The following is a 20,565-nucleotide window of genomic DNA, read 5'->3' as shown; positions in this document are numbered from 1 at the left end:
GCTCCAAAGCCCACATTGTAACCGCTAAGCCATATCAAGTAAAATGTAGTAGTACCATACTTTGCACTATTGTATTTAAATAAATTCTGATGGTCTGTCCTGAAAGTCAGAATCTATATTTCTCAGTTTGTGTCTTTAATAGCTGTTTTTATATTTAAAAGTTACAGGTGATTTTACATTGGTAAATGGATTGGATTAGTTGGACTTTTACAGTTCCCAGTTGTATAAAGAGATAACAGACCAGTGTAAATAGCAAAAACTACTCAAGAAATGTAAGAAACAGCAGAAACTTAGAGACTATGCATTGTACAATTTTCAATACCAATGGACAAAACAATATTTTTCTTTTATAAAATATTTTACTTTCTTAGTGAATAGAGAAGAATTAATTGAAATTTAGAGACGGATAACTTTATGCCTGTTTCTAGAGTGTTAGAAAAGAGTTATAGGAGAAATGCCACCTCATCTTTAATACTCCAAAGGTCAACCTATCAGTAAACTAAGTGATTTTGCTACAAGAATACTAAATAGAATGCAAAGGTACATTTACATGTGCAGGAACATATGAAAATGCAAGTAGTAAATACATTCCTGCTGCTGCTGCTGCTAAGTCGCTTCAGTCATGTCCAACTCTGTGTGACTCAATAGACAGCCGCCCACCAGGCTCCCCCACCCCTGGGATTCTCCAGGCAAGAACACTGGAGTGGGTTGCCATTTCCTTCTCCAATGCATGAAAGTGAAAAATGAAAGGGAAGTCGCTCAGTCACATCCAAATCTTCGCGACCCCACAGACTGCAGCCCACCAGGCTCCTCCGTCCATGGGATTTTCCAGGCAAGAGTACTGGAGTGGGATGCCATCGCCTTCTCCGAAATACATTCCTAGACAAACACTAATCTTTATAAGCAATGGACTTTGGGATACATATATTGCTTTGAATTAGTGCTTTTGTTTTCTTTGGCTATACACCCAGGATTAGAATTGCTAGATCATATGGTAGTTCAATTTTTCATTTTTTTGAGGAGTTTCTATGTCATTTTCCGGAGAAGACAATGGCACCCCACTCCAGTACTCTTGCCTGGAAAATCTCATGGACGGAGGAGCCTGGTAGGCTGCAGTTCATGGGGTCACACAGAGTCGGACACGACTGAGCGACTTGACTTTCACTTTTCACTGTCATGCATTGGAGAAGGAAATGGCAACCCACTCCAGTGTTCTTTCCTGGAGAATCCCAGGGACGGGGGAGCCTGGTGGGCTGCCGTCTATGGGGTTGCACAGAGTCAGACATGACTGAAGCGACTTAGCAGCTGTGTCATTTTCCACGGTGGCTATACCAACTAACATTCCCACCAACAGTGCCCAAGGTTTACCATTTCTCCACTTCCTTGCCAACACTGGTTATCTGTGGTCTTTTTGATGACAGTCATTCGGGCAGGTGTGAGCTGATTTCTCATTGTGGTTTTGATTTTCATTTCTTTGATGATTAATGATGTGAGCATCTTTTCATGTGCCTATGGGTCAAATGTCTGTCTTCTTTGGAAAAATGTCTATTCAGGTCTTGTGTCCATTTTCAATTGTTTTTTGTTAATATTGAGTTATATGAGCTATTTATATATGTTAGCTTTAAACCCATGTTATTCAAATCATTTGCAAGTATTTTCCTCCCATTCAGTGGCTTGTCTTTTCATTTTGTTGACGGTTTCCTTTGCTGCGCAAATGCTTTCCAGTTTAATTATGTCCCATTCGTTTAGTTTTGCTTTTGTTCCTTTGCCTTAGATCAAAAAAAATATTGCTATGATTTATGTCAAAGAAGTTCTGCCTATGTTTTCTTCTATAAGATTTGTGGTTTCCAGTGGATATTTTTTTATATAATGACCACAGTTCTCAGAAAAATATTTCTTAAACATGGAAAAAGTAACTTTTCATCTTCCTGTTACTAAAATGTTAGTTTAGCATATATTTGAAATGCCAAATGCAGGGCAGCAAATATAAAACATTTAGCATACTAAATCGTTATCATCAATCAAGAAAACTCCATTTCTTGGCATTCATATGATTTTTTAATTCTGTTGCCATGAGTAAACTTCTTTATCTTCCCTATGGCAATCGTTTGTGGCATTTTTTCCTGCTCCTACTAAAATTCCAAATTTTTCATATTGGTTTTCATGATATGCATTTACATCTTACCAACTCTGATCTTTTCTATGGCCTTGGCAATAATGCACCCAGTATCATATTTTTAAAGTAGTATATTTGGCAATTATCTCTCTGTGGATTGAGTACTGAACCTAATAGTAACATATATAACTCACTTTCATAAGCAAATGCCAGAGCCACAAAAATGCTAGCAAGAATGAGGAGTAGTCCAGAGCATTCCTCCTCAGGCATGATCAGAACTAGGCCACAAGTGATTTCAGGAAATAGTACGCATATGTCAATGTTGAAAATAATAACCCTCCATTTGCCACCTCTTGATTTCGCAGTGTAAACTTGTGGGGGCTCATGAATAAAGTATTTCTTTTCTTGCCAGCCTCAAAGTTTATGTTAGCCCTAAGCCAGAAGAAAAGAAATGAATCTTTAATTTTCAATCTGAAGCATTTTCCCTTTGGTTTCCATAGGTCTCCCCTCAGAAAAGAAAGCCAGTCAGTAGACGCACACACCGGCGGAGGAGCACACGGGCCGGGGACAGCTTGGGGGAGGGCCCTCCGCCCGGTGCTTGCTGGGGCTCGTGACTGCCACCGCTGCACACCCCGCCTTCACTACGAATGCCCAGGAATGGCTCCCCTTGGCAGGAATGGAGGATGAGGCTGAGACAGCTGAGATCCTGATCGAGTCCAAGGAGCCAGAATTTACAGCCTATCACAGCTTCCAGTTTCCTGGAAATGAGATTTGGCTGATGAATTATGGGTGATGCCTCGAAACTCTCTTCAGTAGATTGCTGTTGGACTTTCAGGAATGATTTCATGATTTTTCAGCTCCATTTGTGATGCAGTGATATTGTGTGTTGATTTAAATGTGTTCCCTGGGGGAAAAGTTTCTGCAGTTATAAAATTTTAACATTGTTCCCATTATTTTTGTAGAGGCTTAGGTCTTTCAGCCAGTTTATCTAGATGCTATGTTCATGACTGTTCACCTCAGTGAACCTAGAAACAGAATTGAAGAGGTGTATATACTTTCTTAAATGGATTCAACCTAAAGAAAATAGTAAACTTGAAACTATAAACAAATCATTTAAGATGAGAAATTGTGAGCCTACTTCAGTTTTAGGTGGACTAGATTATGAAGGATAAAATCCTAATGTGATGGTGATGGCTTTGCTGTGTACATATGTATTTAGAGAAGTAGTTCAAAAATACATGAATTTGCAGTTAAATCTGTTTTCTTCCTGTGTATTTACATAATTACTAACAAAAAGCATAACTCTGTCTTCTCAAACTAATTAAAATGGAAAACAGATGTATCCAAATTTTATTGCAGTTAAATTATACTGTTACATGACAGATGTCTAAAGATTGTGCTAAGTCTGATAGCCTGCCAGACTCATCTGTCCATGGGATTCTCCAGGCAAGAATACTGGAGTAGGTTGCCATTTCCTCCTCCAGGGGATCTTTCCAACCCAGGGATTGAACCCGCATCTCTTACGTCTCCTGCATTGGCAGGTGGGTTCTTTACCTCTAATGCCACCTGGGAAGCCCCGAATTCAATCCTTTGAGAACTTTTCAGCAAACACAGATCAACAATATTTACAGGTATGCTGTGCTGTGCTGTGCTCTGCTTAGTGATTCAGTCATGTCTGACTCTTTGCGACCCCAAGGACTGTAGCCCACCAGGCTTCTCTGTCCATGGAGATTCTCCAACAAGAAAACTGGAGTGGGCTGCCATGCCCTCCTCCAGGAGATCTTCTCAACCTAGGAATTGAAACCAGGTCTCCTGCATTTCAAGAGGATTCTTTACCATCTGAACCACCAGGGAAGCCTCCCTAAAGATTAAAGAGATTTAAAAATACTAAGTTCATCCATTTAATAATGATTCTGTTAGGACCAACTGGAGATCCTCTTTGTGAGGAGGTGTAAAGCAAGAGTGTGAGATTCATGAATATCTGTATTTCTCTAAATATCTAAAGAACACCAGGAGCATCAGTTGAAGCTGCAGTCAAATAAATAATCCAGAGATACACGTGGGAGTATCTAGCTCCAACTTCCAGATGTTATTCTGCTTAATTCCAGCTCAATGTTTTCTACTTAAACTTCTGAAAATACTTGAAGCTTTGTATAATGGGAAGATTAAAGGTTCTTATGAAGTAAAATACTTTCAACCTCAGTCTTTGGTTGCTTAATTCTTAATGATTCTTGAGAAAGAATTATCCTTTCCTTACTAAAGCTTTGTTTTACTAAAGCTTTGTTTTTTCTACTACTTGTTAAAGAGACAAATCATTCCTGGCCAATACTTGAGTGTAAGTGAATCAGAAAAACAACAGTTGCTTCCTAACATTTTGCTATATTTTTGTAAATTCCCATTTCCTTGAATTAGTTAAAAAGTCATTGTAATCCAACTTCTAGTACTGGATTATGTTTGCTAACTGAGGTGTTCCGACCAGAATAAAAAGTGAATCTATATACAAGAAGTACTCCTTGATTGGCTTGTTATAGGTCAATTCAGCAGCAATAATACATGATTAATTTAGTGAAGATATCCTATTACTAATTAGCAAGTTGCCAAACATTGGCAAGACTTTACAAATGCTAATGTACTGGGAGAAAATCCAGTTTAGGTGAGACCTAATTTCTTTTGAACTCCCAGTGGGTGACGGCAAAAGTACAAAGAGGACCCTTGCTCAGAGTACTACTGCAAATCCGAGACCGGACTTCCACACCCGTCATCTGCAAGCCAGCCAGCCCCTCCTGTCCCTCTCCCTGAATCATGAGGGGACTGCTTGTGAGGGTCATACCCCTAGGCTATGCACTTGCCTCTTGATCACACACAACGTTAGCAACTCCATGGGGAATAGCCTTGTTCCTTTGAAAGCAGAGGAAGTCACAGCTCACAGTCTCAATCTCCCTTGCTTTGGAAAAGTAAAACCAGGCATATTTTAGATTTTCAATGATCACAGAGAATTTGATCTTTGACTTGAAGGTATCACATTAAAAGAAAAGCATATTCACTTTGTCATGGTTGTAGGGTGATGTCAGAAGACCTTCCTTGGAGCCTAGTTGGGTCTGGGAGTGGGGCCAGCTTCTAATGCTCACTCACGGGCTCAGAGGTTTTTAACTTCACTTTCCTTATCTGCAGAAAAGACTATTTCAGACTAAATTTCTAATATTATTAAGCATGGGCTAGCTTCCAGATGATTTTCCTTAGTTCATTTACTGAGCTCCATCACCAAGCAGAAGAGGCATAATGATCCTCTTGCTACAGGTGATTGATCAAAATGTGGCAAGAAAATGACAGAGCCAGGATTCAAATCTTCTCCAGGGCTGCCCGGTTCTGTGCATGCTCTAATCCTGCTTCTAAATTATTCCAGCAAGTTCCACTTGTTTTACAGTTCTTTTGGTCTTCATCAAGTTGCAGTACGAGAGCATATTTCTTAGGAGAAAATATTTTTATAAAAATGCTACATATTGTATAGAATTTATGCTACCCCCTGAGTAAAGAGAATTATCTCATTTAAGCTCCTACATAGAAAAAAAAAATAAACGTTTAATGTTAAAATGCATTAAAGGTACAAGTATGGGCCTTGTAGGTTGCTTTCACACACTGACACTTTTTCACATACCTCAGTCACTGGTAGAATTGAATCTAAAAGACATATATCTCCCAATTCCACCATTAAATTTAACGATTATTCTTTAAATACCCACTTGTTTTAAGCAATGTCCAGGCAGCTCAACATATCTCACGCTTCTTTCTCTCTGCACTAATTTTGATTGAGTCCATATCTGAAGGGAGGACAGACTCATTTAGCAGCCATTATTCTCCCCAGTGTAAGATCTCTTTGTCTTGTCTCATCTCTCACTTTTGTATTGATCTTCCTGATCACCTGCATGATATTACATCCTGGGAAGATATAAAATCAGTTGCATTGCTGCTGCAACTCTACTGTGATCTGGCTTAAGCTTCAAGTACAAGCTCAAAAGAAAAGAAAAATACTTGCTATAATCCTAACTTTTACTTTTCAATAATTTTAGAAATGATTTCTCTTGCCTACTTTCTTTTTTGTATATATACCTCTTCACTTTCGTCAGTCTCCTCTCCAAGGGAGAATGGTATTATGAGGAAACAGTTACACCTCCAGCCTTTGTGGTTCCATAAAAAAAGGAAAGTTCTGCTAATACACACATGCCATACACACACCCACAGACACTACAGGCACGTGTGCACGTGTGCACACACACACACACACACACACACACACACACACACACCACCCCACCTCTGCCTCCCCATCCTTCCAGGCAACACTGTGGGCCTCCGGTTTCTCTGTCTGTGGTTGGGTAGATAGATTCAAATGGAAAATTTTCCATAATAAAGCTATTTATTTCCCTTTGCCTCAAATGCTTGCATGTGTATAATATATTTCCAGGACTATTGACAAACTCTATCTTATGCTTCCTACAGGAAGTGATAACATTGAGGTCTAAAACCAATTAACTTGCCAGTAATTGCAAGTTATATGAGGGGAATTTAATGTTTGTGGAAAGGTGTGAGTCTCACTAATTTGTGTCCTGAACTCAGAAGTTAAAATAATTTCTCTCTGCTCTTCTTCCACTTTATTCCATTCCAATATCCAAAAGAAGAGCCCAATTTATGAGGTTCACGAAGTAACGACTTGGGTAAACTAAACCCAACCCATAGGGCTTCCCAATGCCCTTAATTTATTACTGAGAATTAATTGGCTGGGAGAATCCCTCCTGTGAACCGACTTTCTGGAATCTGCCCTTGACTGGGGGGGTAGTGTGCTGGGGTGGCCTGGTGAGCCTGTTTGCACATCTGCAGGGAAGCCTCTCAGCTCCCTTCTTGCTCCTCTGCAGCCCCTGGATGACAGCCCACATCGGCCAACACAGACGCACAGGCAGCTGGCAAGCATGAGGCCCCCTCCGCTGAGACACCCCTCTGCAGGCAGGAGGGTGGGCTTCCTGCTGGTGAAGCTACTCAGTGGGTCCCTTCACATGCCTTTGCCATGCTCAGTCCTTATCGTCCACCTGCCCTGGAAGGGGGGCTGAGAACACGTGTGCGAGTTCTCAGGGTCCACCTACGCTGAGACTGCATTTCTAGCAAGGGGATACGGCATTAAACAGGTTCAGGATGGGGAACACATGTATACCTGTGATGGATTCATTTTGATATTTGGCAAAACTAATACAATTATGTAAAGTTTAAAAATAAAATAAAAAAAAAAGAATCTAGCATGTAAAGGAGGAGAAGGTGATGGCACCCCACTCCAGTACTCTTGCCTGGAAAATCCCATGGACGGAGGAGCCTGGTGGGCTGCAGTCCATGGGGTCGCGAAGAGTCAGACACGACTGAGCGACTTCACTTTCACTTTTCACTTTCATGTATTGGAGAAGGAAATGGCAACCCACTCCAGTGTTCTTGCCTGGAGAATCCCAGGGACGGGGGAGCCTGGTGGGCTGCTGTCTATGGGATCGCACAGAGTCAGACACAACTGAAGCGACTTAGCAGAAGCAGCAGCAGCAGCATGTAAAGGTTGAGACTTATGCCTTCTCTCCTCCTTTGATTCTGTTTAACTTCCATGGGTTCTTTCTCTCTGTCCTGGGTGGAGGCTCTAATGTCTTCCTGTTTTCTGACTGCTTCTGAATGACTTAAATCAAAAACATGTCTTTCCCTTCAGTGTCCTCTACTTCTTTTTTCATACTCATTTCACGTTCCTTTTAAGTAACTGAAGTTTGAAAGAGGCAAGATGGATGCTAGCCTGCATGTCAACAGTATGATCTCAAGTTCTCTCTTATATGGGGGGTCTCTAGATTCCTATTTCTCAATCCAGATCCCTCTCCTGGTTCCTAATTAAGAGCCTAACACTTTGCAAACTGTGAGGAATGACATCTTCCCTTCTAAACCCACTCTGTCTTCTATACCTGATTTTCATCTACAGAATTGCCATTCATCTGGTCCCACAAACCAGAGGCCTCTGAAATAGCAGCGCTTCTCCCCTCTGCCTCCTCTAGCTGCCCATTTCACTGCCCCCATGTCTCTCAAATCTCTCTGCTCCTCTCCAGATCCTTCACTCTCAACATCTGTTCATACTTGCATCAGCTCTCACCTACGCTACCCCTGTAGTTCAAATGTCAGCCGGAGACCTAACCCTGCATCCCTCCTAACCTCTCCAGGAGCAGCTTACTTTTTTTTCTTTTGGCAACACTGGGCCCTGAGCTTCTGCTTCTGATAAATGAGATAGATCAGTCTTGTGGATCATCCCAATCCTGCTCCAACTGAGCTACCCTCCCCGTCCAGCCGGGGTACCTGACTTCTTTTCTCTGACATCCCTCACATGCACATGAGTGCACAATAAGAGACTTGGGGAGATCAGTGAAGACACTATTAGATAAGGGGGTCTTCTAGACCTAGGGATCGAACCCGCGTCTCTTACATCTCCTACATTGGCTTGAGGGTTCTTTACCACTAGTGCCACTGGGGAAGCCCATTATGTACTAAAGATTATTTTTTGTCACCATTTTCTGAAATTGCTTCGGGAATAGAATTCATGTTGGTGAAAAATAAATCTGTATGCAACTCACGTACACTCACAGAGAACAGAAGGGGAGGGAAAAAGTGGAAATAATAGATTTCAAATAATGAATCAGATAGCTTGTATTTCACTCTTTGCTACTGCTGCTGCTAAGTCACTTCAGTCGTGTCCGACTCTGTACAACCCCATAGATGGCGGCCCACCAGGCTCCCATGTCCCTGGGACTGGCAGCCCAGTAAAAGTGGTAGGGCTCTGGTATTTTGAAATTGTGGTCATGAAGTCCCCTGGCACAATCCTAAGAGCCACCACTAGGAACAATAGAAAGACTAGTTAGTACTCAGGGCCAGGGACCCTCTACCTGATCCAGAGAGAAGTTCCAAAGCCTTCTGATAGACATGGAAACAGAGCCTTCTTTAAGAGCTCGGTTGTCGTTCAGTCACTCAGTCGTGTCTGACTGTTTGTGACCCCATAAAGTGCAACACACCAGGGCTTCCCTGTCCTTCACCATCTCCTGGAGCTTGCTCAAACTCATGTCCATTGAGTCAGTGATGCAATCCAACTATTTCATCCCCTGTAATCCCCTTCTCCTCCTGTCTTCAATCTTTCCTAGCATTAGGGTCTTTTCAAATGAGCCAGTTCTTCACATCAGGGGGCCAAAGTATTGGAGTTTCAGCTTCAGCATCAGTCCTCCAATGAATATTCAGGACTGAATTCCTTTAGGATTAACTGGTTTGATCTCCTTGCAGTCCAAGGGACTCTCAAGAGTCTTCTACAACACCACAGTTCAAAAGCATCAATTCTTCTGTGCTCAGCCTTCTTTACAGTCCAAATCTCACATCCATACATGGCTACTGGAAAAACCATAGCTTTGACTACAGGGACCTTTGTTGGCAAAGTAATGTCTCTACTTTTTAACACTCTATCCAGGTTTTTCTTAACTGTTCTTCCAAGGAGCAAGGGTCTTTTAATGCTTGCCTAATTAAAAGATGCTTACTCCTTGGAAGCAAAGTTATGACCAACCTAGATAGCATATTAAAACGCAGAGACATTACTTTGTCCACAAAGGTCCCTCTAGTCAAGGCTTTGGTTTTTCCAGTAGTCATGTATGGATGTGAGAGTTGGACTGTGAAGAAGGCTGAGCACCGAAGAATTGATGCTTTTGAACTGTGGTGTTGGAGAAGACTCTTGAGAGTCCCTTGGACTGCAAGGAGATCCAACCAGTCCATCCTAAAGGAGATCAGCCCTGGGATTTCTTTGGAAGGAATGATGCTAAAGCTGAAACTCCAGTACTTTGGCCACCTCATGCGAGGACTTGACCCATTGGAAAAGACCCTGATGCTAGGAAAGATTGAAGACAGGAGGAGAAGGGGATTACAGGGAATGAAATAGTTGGATTGCATCACTGACTCAATGGACATGAGTTTGAGCAAGCTCCAGGAGATGGTGAAGGACAGGGAAGCCCTGGTGTGTTGCACTTTATGGGGTCACAAACAGTCAGACACGACTGAGTGACTGAACGACAACCGAGCTCTTAAAGAAGGCTCTGTTTCCATGTCTATCAGAAGGCTTTGGAACTTCTCTCTGGATCAGGTAGAGGGTCCCTGGCCCTGAGCACTAACTAGTCTTTCTATTGTTCCTAGTGGTGGCTCTTAGGATTGTGCCAGGGGACTTCATGACCACAATTTCAAAATACCAGAGCTACTGACACACACATCTTTTAATTAAGAGCTCTATCTTTTGTTATTTGATTAAAGGTGTGCACTATTTGCTGTGAAAGTGCTGCACTCAGTATGCCAGCAAATTTGGAAAACTCAGCAGTGGCCACAAGACTGGAAAAGGTCAGTTTTCATTCCAATCCCAAAGAAAGGCAATGCCAAAGAATGCTCAAACTACCACACTGCTGCTGCTGCTGCTGCTGCTAAGTCGCTTCAGTCATATCCCACTCTGTGTGACCCTATGGACAGCAGCCCACCAGGCTCCTCTGTCCCAGGGATTCTCCAGGCAAGAATACTGGAGTGGGTTGCCATTTCCTTCTCCAACACAATTGCACTCATTTCACACTCTAGTAAAGTAATGCGCAAAATTCTCCAAGCCAGGCTTCAGTAATACATGAACCGTGAACTTCCAGATGTTCAAGCTGGATTTAGAAAAAGCAGAGGAACCAGAGATCAAATTGCCAACATCTGCTGGATCATCAAAAAAGCAAGAGAGTTCCATAAAAACATCTATTTCTGCTTTATTGACTATGCCAAAACCTTTGACTGTGTGGATCACAATAAACTGTGGAAAATTCTGAAAGAAGGGAATACCAGACCACCTGACCTGCCTCTTGAGAAATATATATGCAGGTCATGAAGCAACAGTTAGAACTGGACATGGAACAACATGGAATAAAAACTGACCTTTTCCAGTCCTGTGGCCACAGCTAAGTTTTCCAAATAGGAAAAGGAGTATGTCAAGGCTGTATATTGTCACCCTGCTTATTTAACTTGTATGTAGAGTACATCATGAGAAATGCTGGGCTGGATGAAGCACAAGCTGGAATCAAGATTGCCGGGAGAAATACCAATAACCTCAGATGTGCAGATGACACGACCCTTATGGCAGAAAGTGAAGAGGAACTAAAAATCCTCTTGATGAAAGTGAAAGAGGAGAGTGAAAAAGCTGGCTTAAAGCTCAACATTCAAAAGACTAAGATCATGGCATCTGGTCCCATCACTTCATGGCAAATAGATGGGGAAACAGTGGAAACAGTGTCAGACTTTATTTTTGGGGGCTTCAAAATCACTGCAGATGGTGACTGCAGCCATGAAATTAAAAGACACTTGGTCCTTGGAAGAAAAGTTATGACCAGCCGAGACAACAGAGACATTACTTTGCCGATAAAGGTCCATCTGGTCAAGGCTATGGTTTTTCCAGTAGTCATGTATGGATGTGAGAGTTGGACTATAAAGAAAGCTGAGCACCGAAGACTTGATGCTTTTGAACTGTGGTGTTGGAGAAGACTCTTGAGAGTCCCTTGGACTGCAAGGAGATCCAACCAGTCCATCCTAAAGGAGATCAGTCCTGGGTGTTCATTGGAAGGACTGATGCTGAAGCTGAAACTCCAATACTTTGGACACCTGATGGGAAGAGCTGACTCATTTGAAAAGACCCTGATGCTGGGAAAGATTGAAGATGGGAAGAGAAGGGGACAACAGAGGATGAGATGGCCAGATGGCATCACCAACTCAATGGACGTGGTTTTGGGTAAACTCCAGGAGTTGGTAGTGAACAGGGAGGCCCGGCGTGCTGCAGTCCATGGGGTCGCAAAGAGGTAAACATGACTGAGTGACTGAACTGAATTGATTTTAAAATGCTTAAAAAAAAAAAAAATGGCCTGTAGTATAGCACAGAAATCCTCATTATGGCTTCCAAGACAATTCACACCCAAACAATTCTTCTTGGAGCATCCTCCCACTGCCAACCATCAGTGGCCCCCTTCCTGCTCTCACAGAGCCTCCCTTAGAGAAGTCTGCCACTGGTCTTGCTCATTTCCTCTTCTATGACCCCACCCACACCTGCTTCATGCATTAGACTAGTAACAGTCTTTTATAAACTACTGTTTATGTGTCTGTCTCCCTTGCTCCTAGAGAGAGGTATCATGGTTATTTTTAAACCTCTGACGCACAGCATAGTAACTCTGAGTTTGACCAAAACACTCAGCTTCTGTGAACTTCATAACCCTCTGTGATGACTCTATTTTGCCGTCTCTGTTTTACCAGCTCACAGTGACCTCCAAGCCTCATGTCACTCTGTATGTAAGCCTGGATATGAAATTTCGAACCTCTCGCAGGATCCACAAGTAATCTGATCCCTGCCATGAGTTTCCCATGGTTTGCACAGTCTGTTCTGAACATTTGTTGGGTCACAGGGATTGAGTTCATAGCATCCCACTACAGGTTCCTATCCAGTACTTAGGTACCCTGCCTTGCCCTCTACTATAGCTTTTTGCCTTATTATTTTTATTTTACTTTCTCTTCTGCCTTTTTGCACTTAGTATTCAGTCTCTGTCCTTGATTTCCAAACAAATTTTCCATTTTGTTTTTGGAATACTGCATTAATATCATTTAGGAAAATTTTTTTTTCTCCACTAGACCCAGTTTGATCGAAAGTGTCCTGTCCTGTCCTAGACAAGGAACAACCTTGTGATCCAAACCAGGCCAGTTGCACTCTCCTTTGCTGGAATTTGATCTTCAAGCCAGCAGAGTGCCTTGAGGAGGCAGTAGCTGCTCTATTGGCCCCTTAAGATTGACCACGCTCTACAACTTCCCTGTTATTCATGTCAGCAACCCATATCTCTCCAATCAGTTCTTTAAGTCAGCCAGAGTTAGTTTCTCTGGTTTGAAACAAAAGAATCTTAACCACAGATGCGGAAGATAAAGCTCAGAGTTTAAGTCCATGGTCCTGTGAAGAATATATGTACATATCCAATTGCTTTTTCTTTATTATATTTTAGAAAATCAAAAGTAGCATTGGTGGTAGCCTTAATATAATGAGATGAGTTAATTCAAATGTTATGCTTCCAAGTCTGACAAAATATTACCTAGGACGATTGCACAGTACATTTTAATATATTTTAAAGTGGAAAACACTGTAATACAAATAAAATACAATTATTCATTTGAATTTCCTCCAAAATCTGACAAAGTCCCTTAAGAAAATACTTTAATGAAGCAACTTTGGGAAAAGTTCCAATGAAAGAAAACCACCAAAGCCCATTCTAATTTCCTTATTTCTTTCAATGAAGTACCTGCTTGTATATAACTGATAATTACATTTTAATAGGTTGTTAATAAATAAATTATAGGAAATAGTATTCCTTTGTGAAAGCACTATACTGAATGGGTTCTGCTTTAAAAATCAGTGACATGATGGTGCTACATTCCAGCAAAGTTAAACTCTAGCATTGTAAGCTTTGAGTTATTCTGTAGCAAAACATTAATTCAAATACAGTGCAGCTCCTCAATGAGAAAGTAAGGTAAAATTCCCGATGGTTTCAAAATTTTCTGTCATCAACACATTTTTTGACATTTGGCCAGTTCTACACATACCCTAACTCACATCTTGATAATTATCTATTTTGAATGCTATTATTTATCAGTGTCATTTTACTGAAAATTTCTTTTGTTTGCATAAAACTGTACTGTGTGTGGCATGATGGGAGGGTAATATCAACCCGAGGCAGTTCCTGTTGTTTCTGAGGTCTAAGGAAAAATATTCTAGCAGCTGTGGGGAGAATACATTGAAGCCAGGGGAGACTAAATCTCCTTTTAATTTCCAACCTATTCCTTGGCCCTTCAATGTCTCTAGAAGGTATAAATATTCTCTTCCTTCCGTAAATCACAGGAGACAGTCAAAATTTGGCAAATTAAATTGAGCAAACTATAATGATGTTCAAATATGCTAGTAAAATTTTGTAAGATTTTTGTCAAAATGTATTATTTCAATAATTAGCAATGTAGACCTGTTTTCCCCAAAAGGATAACTAGGTTTTAATTTATTTTTATAGTATTCTTAGTTTAATAGGGCGCTAACAAACAGTATGGTGTGTGTATATTTCTCATAAAACATTAAAGTTGACCCCAGGATATGGATTAGTCACTAAGATAATTTACAAAGTTAAAATGAATTTTTATCTATGAGGAAGTGACAGTTCAATGTTTCTGATATAAATTTTATTTATATTCATACATTTAATTTTTCCAGGTTTATCATATGTTTTTCAAAAGAAATTATCACTAACATTATTTAGCAAATTTTTAATTTACCTTTAGACACTAATTCTTGCTTTGTTACCAAATAATTCAGCATCTATTTCCTTCGCCCTCCACCGATTGCTTTCCAGTAAAATGAAAAAAAAATCAGGTAAAAATAAGTTTTCTTCCCAATAGGAATAGTTGAGATAGTTTACAAGCTTTTATCTGAGGTCTTGTAAGAGATTCACTTTTATCAAGTAAGAATGTAACGAGTGAGCAGATTTTGTAGAAAGAGCACTGAACTTGGTGGGCTTTTTTTTCTCCTGATAACTTTCTGAAAGTTCTTTTGCACCAATAAACATGCCACCTGAGTGTACTGCAAATTCTTTATAAGCAATGATTGTAAGGATGTTACACGGCAGCTTGTAAAAGTTAGCGACAGCCATGCCAGTGTGGCATTTACACATCCTGGGACTGAGAATTGCTGGACTAAGAAGCAGAACTCAGAGTGTGCTAAGCCTTAAAACACTGTTCTCCCATTCTGATCTAAACTGACCTCTTCACAATCTTCTGATTTTACTAGACTTCGACAAGGGGAAGGAGGCAGTTAGCAGAAAGAGGGTTTATTAGTGAAATGGAGAAAGGATGACCTCAAAGAACATCCATCCTCTGACACTGCAGGAGCAAAACCAATCACCTTCCCTTCACCGGGAACTCCAGGAACATTACAGCCAGAAGTTCCTTATTCTCAAGTGTCACTGTCTGAAGCATTCAGGTCCTCTTTGTAAATTAGCAGCCCGTACATAACTATGTCATAATCATCAACCAAGCCAGCAGGGAACGCTTTTCTGAGAAAGGTCATCTGGGATGGCTCTTTATGGGATAACGGTCATCAAGTACTTTTTCAAAGTTTCTGTCTTAGCGCACATTTCACGGCCTAAGATGCTTCTCTGTGCTCCTTACTAGCATTTTATTAGCTCTGAAAGTCCACACAGAAAGGGGCTCCCTCTGCTCTGATTCTTCACTTGAAATCACTGGGCTTTCTTTTTCCACTCTTTTCAAGCTTTCTTAAGAAAAAAAGCTTCTCTTCTTTCTTCAATTTTTCATCCACTTGAAATTACTGTCTTTGGTGTTTTGAAGATATTTCTTGGCTAAGAACCTGCCTCAACCGACCCAGCAACCGCAGTGTTGGACCACGTGGTCTTCCCTGACAGGGTCAGGCCTCTAATCCTAAACCTTCCACACGGCTGAGAGCAGCTCTCTGAGCCAGACTGGCTCCCAGCAGTCAAAAAGGATCCTCACGTTGTGAAGAGACAATGGTGAGAACCGATGTAGCTGCTGAAATCTTATACCATTGCAGATGCTCATGTGTGTACAGCTACAGCATCTATATAATATCCATATAGCTACGGCATATCTTTAAAACATGTTTTGCAAGTTACATTGTAGCTGAAGAATATATTCTAGATGAATTGAGAGGTAAAAACCTTAAAAGTGATATTGAACATAATAGAAGAAAGGAACAACTAAAAACATCCATAGATTTGGTCTACAAATGCAATCATAATCATGTGGACACCACAATATCATATGTGGTATTAACATGTAATATATTTAAATGTTTTTAAATAGCATAAATATGTAAACTTAAACTAGGAAAACACATACACATCAAATATGGTGAACAACTGGCTCATATGTTTAATATTTATTTAATAAATTTTTAATTTGTAAGCTATTTTGTCACTATCAAAAAGGTTTACAAAACTTTAACATGATAAGAAAATATAATAATAATATAACTTTTTAATTTTTTATAATATAAGGTAAGTAAAGAAAAAAGTGCCTTTTCAGCAATATGGTAGCAGCTAATTTGCACATTTCTGAGCCTGGCTTGGCTATTTGCTATCGTAATGATCCTTACATATTTTCAGTTCTTATTTTTGCCAACCTCAGTCTATGATTTCATTTTAAAGGATCATTTGGAAATTTTGAAGTGATCTATTGTTAGGCCATATCTAAGTTCTTTTGCTTTCTGATAGCGAAGTAGAACACATCTATGATCCCCCAAATCTGGATTAGTCAGTCAGTTCAGTCACTCAGTCGTGTTCGACTCTTTGCGACCCCATGAATCTCAGCACAACAGGCCTCCCTGTCCATCACCAACTCCCAGCGTTTACTCGAACTCATGTGTATCGAGTCGGTGATGCCATCCAGCCATCTCATCCTCCGTTGTCCCCTTCTCCTGCCCCCAATCCCTCCCAGCATCAGGGTCTTTTCCAGTGAGTCAACTCGTCGCATGAGGTAGTCAAAGTATTGGAGTTTCAGCTTCAGCATCAGCCCTTCCAATGAATATTCAGGACTGATTTCCTTTAACATGGACTGGTTGGATCTCCTTGCAGTCCAAGGGACTCTCAAGAGTCTTCTCCAACACCACAGTTCAAAAGCATCAATTCTTCGGTGCTCAGCTTTCTTCACAGTCCAACACTCACATCTATACATGACCACTGGAAAAACCAAAGCCTTGACTAAACAGACCTTTGTTGGCCAAGTAATGTCTCTGCTTTTTAATATGCTATCTAGGTTGGTCATAACTTTCCTTCCAAGGAATAAGCGTCTTTTAATTTCATGGCTGTAATCACCATCTGCAGTGATTTTGGAGCTCAAAAAAATAAAGTCTGACACTGTTTCCACTGTTTCCCCATCCATTTCCCATGAAGTGCTGGGACCAGATGCCATGATCTTAAGTTTTCTGAATGTTGAGCTTTAAGCCAAGTTTTTCACTCTCCTCTTTCACTTTCATCAAGAGGATTTTTAGTTCCTCTTCACTTTCTGCCATAAGGGTGGTGTCATCTGCACATCTGAGGTTATTGGTATTTCTCCCGGCAATCTTGATTCCAGCTTGTGTTTCTTCCAGCCCAGCATTTCTCATGATGTATTCTGCATGTAAGTTAAATAAACAGGGTGACAACATATAGCCTTGACATACTTCTTTTCCTATTTGGAACCAGTCTGTTGTTTCATGTCCAGTTCTAACTGTTGCTTCCTGACCTGCATATAGGTTTCTCAAGAGGCAGGTCGGGTGGTCTGGTATCTCCATCTCTTTCAGAATTTTCCACAGTTTGTTGTGATCCACACAGTCAAAGGCTTTAGCATAGTCAATAAAGCAGAAATAGATGTTTTTCTGGAGCTCTCTTGCTTTTTCCATGATCCAGCAGATGTTGGCAATTTGATCTCTGCTTCCTCTGCCTTTTCTAAAACCAGCTTGAACATCTGGAAGTTCACAGTTCATATATTGCTGAAGCCTGGCTTGGAGAATTTTGAGCATTACTTTACTAGCATGTGAGATGAGTGCAATTGTGCAGTAGTTTGAGCATTCTTTGGCATTGCCTTTCTTTGGGACTAAAATGAAAACTGACCTTTTTCAGTCCTGTGGCCACTGCCGAGTTTTCCAAATTTGCTGGCATATTGAGTGAAGCACTTTCACAGCATCATCTTTCAGGATTTGAAATAGGTCAACTGGAATTCCATCACCTCCACTAGCTTTGTTCGTAGTGATGCTTTCGAAGGCCCACTTGACTTCATATTCAAGGATGTCTGGCTCTAGGTGAGTGATCACACCATCGTGATTTGCAAATCAAGTAATATAGTTATTGGTAGTCTTATTTTAAAACTATTTTTTGAACTTAAAAATTTGGCCTAAATTTGAGCGTCCTTCATTTTATGGATTAGATGTATTTCATAATGCAGACTGTGCTATAATGTTAATGTTGGTGATTTATTAACTGTCTTACATAGTAAAATTAAAGATATATGCATAACCAAAAATTCCTCCAGGAAGAATTGAAGTTTAAATCTTCCAGCAAAAAGAAGACATGCTTGGTATTGGAATCACTAATGTCATTCAGAGCCCTTTAAGGACTTGAAAATTTTCTCCTATGAAAGATTTCTATTCTAGCACTGCTAACCAATTTTCAGTGATTCTAAGGTTATAGAAATTCTCATACTTCCCAGATTCTTTTGACCCAAAATCACAAGTTTGTGATTCCCCAAATTGAATTTTTTTTGCTACTTTGATTGGGTATATGCAATACAAATGGGGATCCTGTGGTAAGTTCAGATGGAAAGAATGAAAAATAAGAGTCTGGAACTCTTTCTTTCATGAACTTGTCTAGACCCAGAGCTACAACATGGTTTTCTCATGTTTCATACAAAGGGAATGAGCTAGATCCAATATTTCTAAAAGTTTTCCACTGAAGAACCTCTAGTTGCAAATGAGAATGAACGTGTTTGGAACAGAAACACTGTTAGAAAATTTCCATCATAGATTTTTTTTTTTTAATAGGCTTACTGTGCATCCTATGTCACAATATGTATTTATTTTCATATAAAAATGTTGAATAAAATTGAGATGTCGGAAAGCTGTTCCATGCATATTATGTAACTACTTATACTCCAGACATACTCTATTTCTCCAGGAAGATGCATTCTGTAATTCAAAGAACCTGACAAAACGGTTCTTCCTGTACTAAAGTCTTCAGAATTTCTGAGGCCAGACGGCAATATCGTATGTTGTCAGTAGGTGCCGCCACTTCCCATAATTTACTAGAAGGTGAAAATACCTTCGTTCACTGTCCATCAGCTAATTAGTACATTTTAAAATTAGTGCCATTAATGTAGAAGATACAGAAAGCAGCTTTGCTTAAAATTGGGATATTTTCCACTAGAAGTCTAGGAAAAAATTTCTATAGATGAATGCCGTGCAGAGTCAACGGAGGAGAACGGTGGCATCCTTCGGAAAGGCGTCCATTGTTTTCCTAGAGTTTGGGGTACCGAACATACTTTTATGATAGATTATGTTCCTTTTCTGACTTGCAAAACTTTAAAATAAAAAAAATTTTGTCAAATATATTAAAATAATTTTCCTTCATTTTAAAGAAAAACTCCAAAATAACAACACAGTGTTGTGGAAACTCATGGAATTTGGAGTCAGACAGATCTCAGTTTGAACCCATCTCTTCTGCTTACTACCTGGACAGTTGGAAGGAATTAACTTGGGCTGTTTTTGTTTTCTGGGTTTTTTTGCCAGTCCCTATTTCTTAATTCCAAGGTTTACACACTTAATAGAGCTTTTAGATGATTAAAAATGTATGTAAATCCCCTGGCATATAGTAGGCATTAAAAAAGTAGTAGTTATTAGCAGTAGTCAGTCATGTTTCAGCAAAGCCTCAGAAACTGTATTACTTCCATTGCATTAAATGTGGTAATATTGACTATTAGTATTAATAGTAGAATATTAAAGTTAACTTTCATTTGTTCGAATGCACTGTAACCACTGATGTTCTTGCCTGGGAAATCCCAGGGACAGAGAAGCCTGGTGGGATACGGTCCATGGGGTTGCAAGACAGCTGGACACGACTTAGCAACTAAACAACAAACACACGACAGAGCTAACATTTAAGAAGTAAATATATTTCCTTACCAAATCAGATTCCATTTAACCTTGAGTCTGATCTGAAATCCGGCCTCTGAGTTGAACTCAGTTGTAATAAGCACACTGTCTGCAGGCCACACAGTAGGAACACACTGGAGGGACCAGCTCATTCTCCACGTGCTGCTGCTGCTGCTAAGTCACTTCAGTTATGTCCGACTCTGTGCGACCCCATAGACCGCAGCCCACCAGGCTCCCCATCCCTGGGATTCTCCAGGCAAGAACACTGGAGTGGGTTGCCATTTCCTCCTCCAATGTATGAACGTGAAAAGTGAAAGTGAAGTCGCTCAGTCATGTCCAACTCTTAGCGACCCCGTGGACTGCAGCCCACCAGGCTCCTCCATCCATGGGATTTTCCAGGCAAGAGCACTGGAGTGGGGTGCCATTGCCTTCTCCGATTCTCCATGTGGGGGAAGTCCAAATACTCAAAAGCACTGAGGACAGAAGCGTGGTAAGCGCTTCGTAAGTGCTTTAAAGAACAGGAGATGCTTGACTGAAGTGGGTTAGAGTGAATTTTTGCTGATCAGCCCATCTGGGATTTACTGTTACCTAGTGGCAGGAGAAGTAGGAGGCAACAGAGGCTGAGATAGTTGGATGGCATCATCGACCCAATGGACATAAGTTTGAGCGAGTT

General features: G+C 40.6%; 1 protein-coding gene and 1 long non-coding RNA gene across 2 annotated transcripts in view; one reads left to right on the top strand and one right to left on the bottom strand.

Annotated features, from left to right (window-relative positions):
- TNIP3 (TNFAIP3 interacting protein 3) overlaps positions 1-5,019 on the top strand; it is a 63,682-nt gene extending 58,663 nt beyond the window's left edge. Inside the window, exon 12 of the mRNA XM_024977811.2 lies at positions 2,617-5,019. Coding sequence (XP_024833579.2) covers positions 2,617-2,648 — 32 coding nt within the window. The 3' untranslated portion in view covers positions 2,649-5,019. The remainder of the gene's footprint in view (positions 1-2,616) is intronic.
- Positions 1-20,565, bottom strand: part of LOC101903066 (uncharacterized) — a 172,592-nt gene that overhangs the window by 85,539 nt on the left and 66,488 nt on the right. The gene's annotated exons all lie outside the window — the stretch shown is intronic.

This window comes from Bos taurus, chromosome 17, assembly GCF_002263795.3.
Source record: "Bos taurus isolate L1 Dominette 01449 registration number 42190680 breed Hereford chromosome 17, ARS-UCD2.0, whole genome shotgun sequence".
In the NCBI taxonomy this organism is placed as follows: domain Eukaryota; kingdom Metazoa; phylum Chordata; class Mammalia; order Artiodactyla; family Bovidae; genus Bos; species Bos taurus.
The sequence above is the reverse complement of the archived record's forward strand: the minus strand, read 5'-3'. Positions and strand labels throughout refer to the sequence as shown.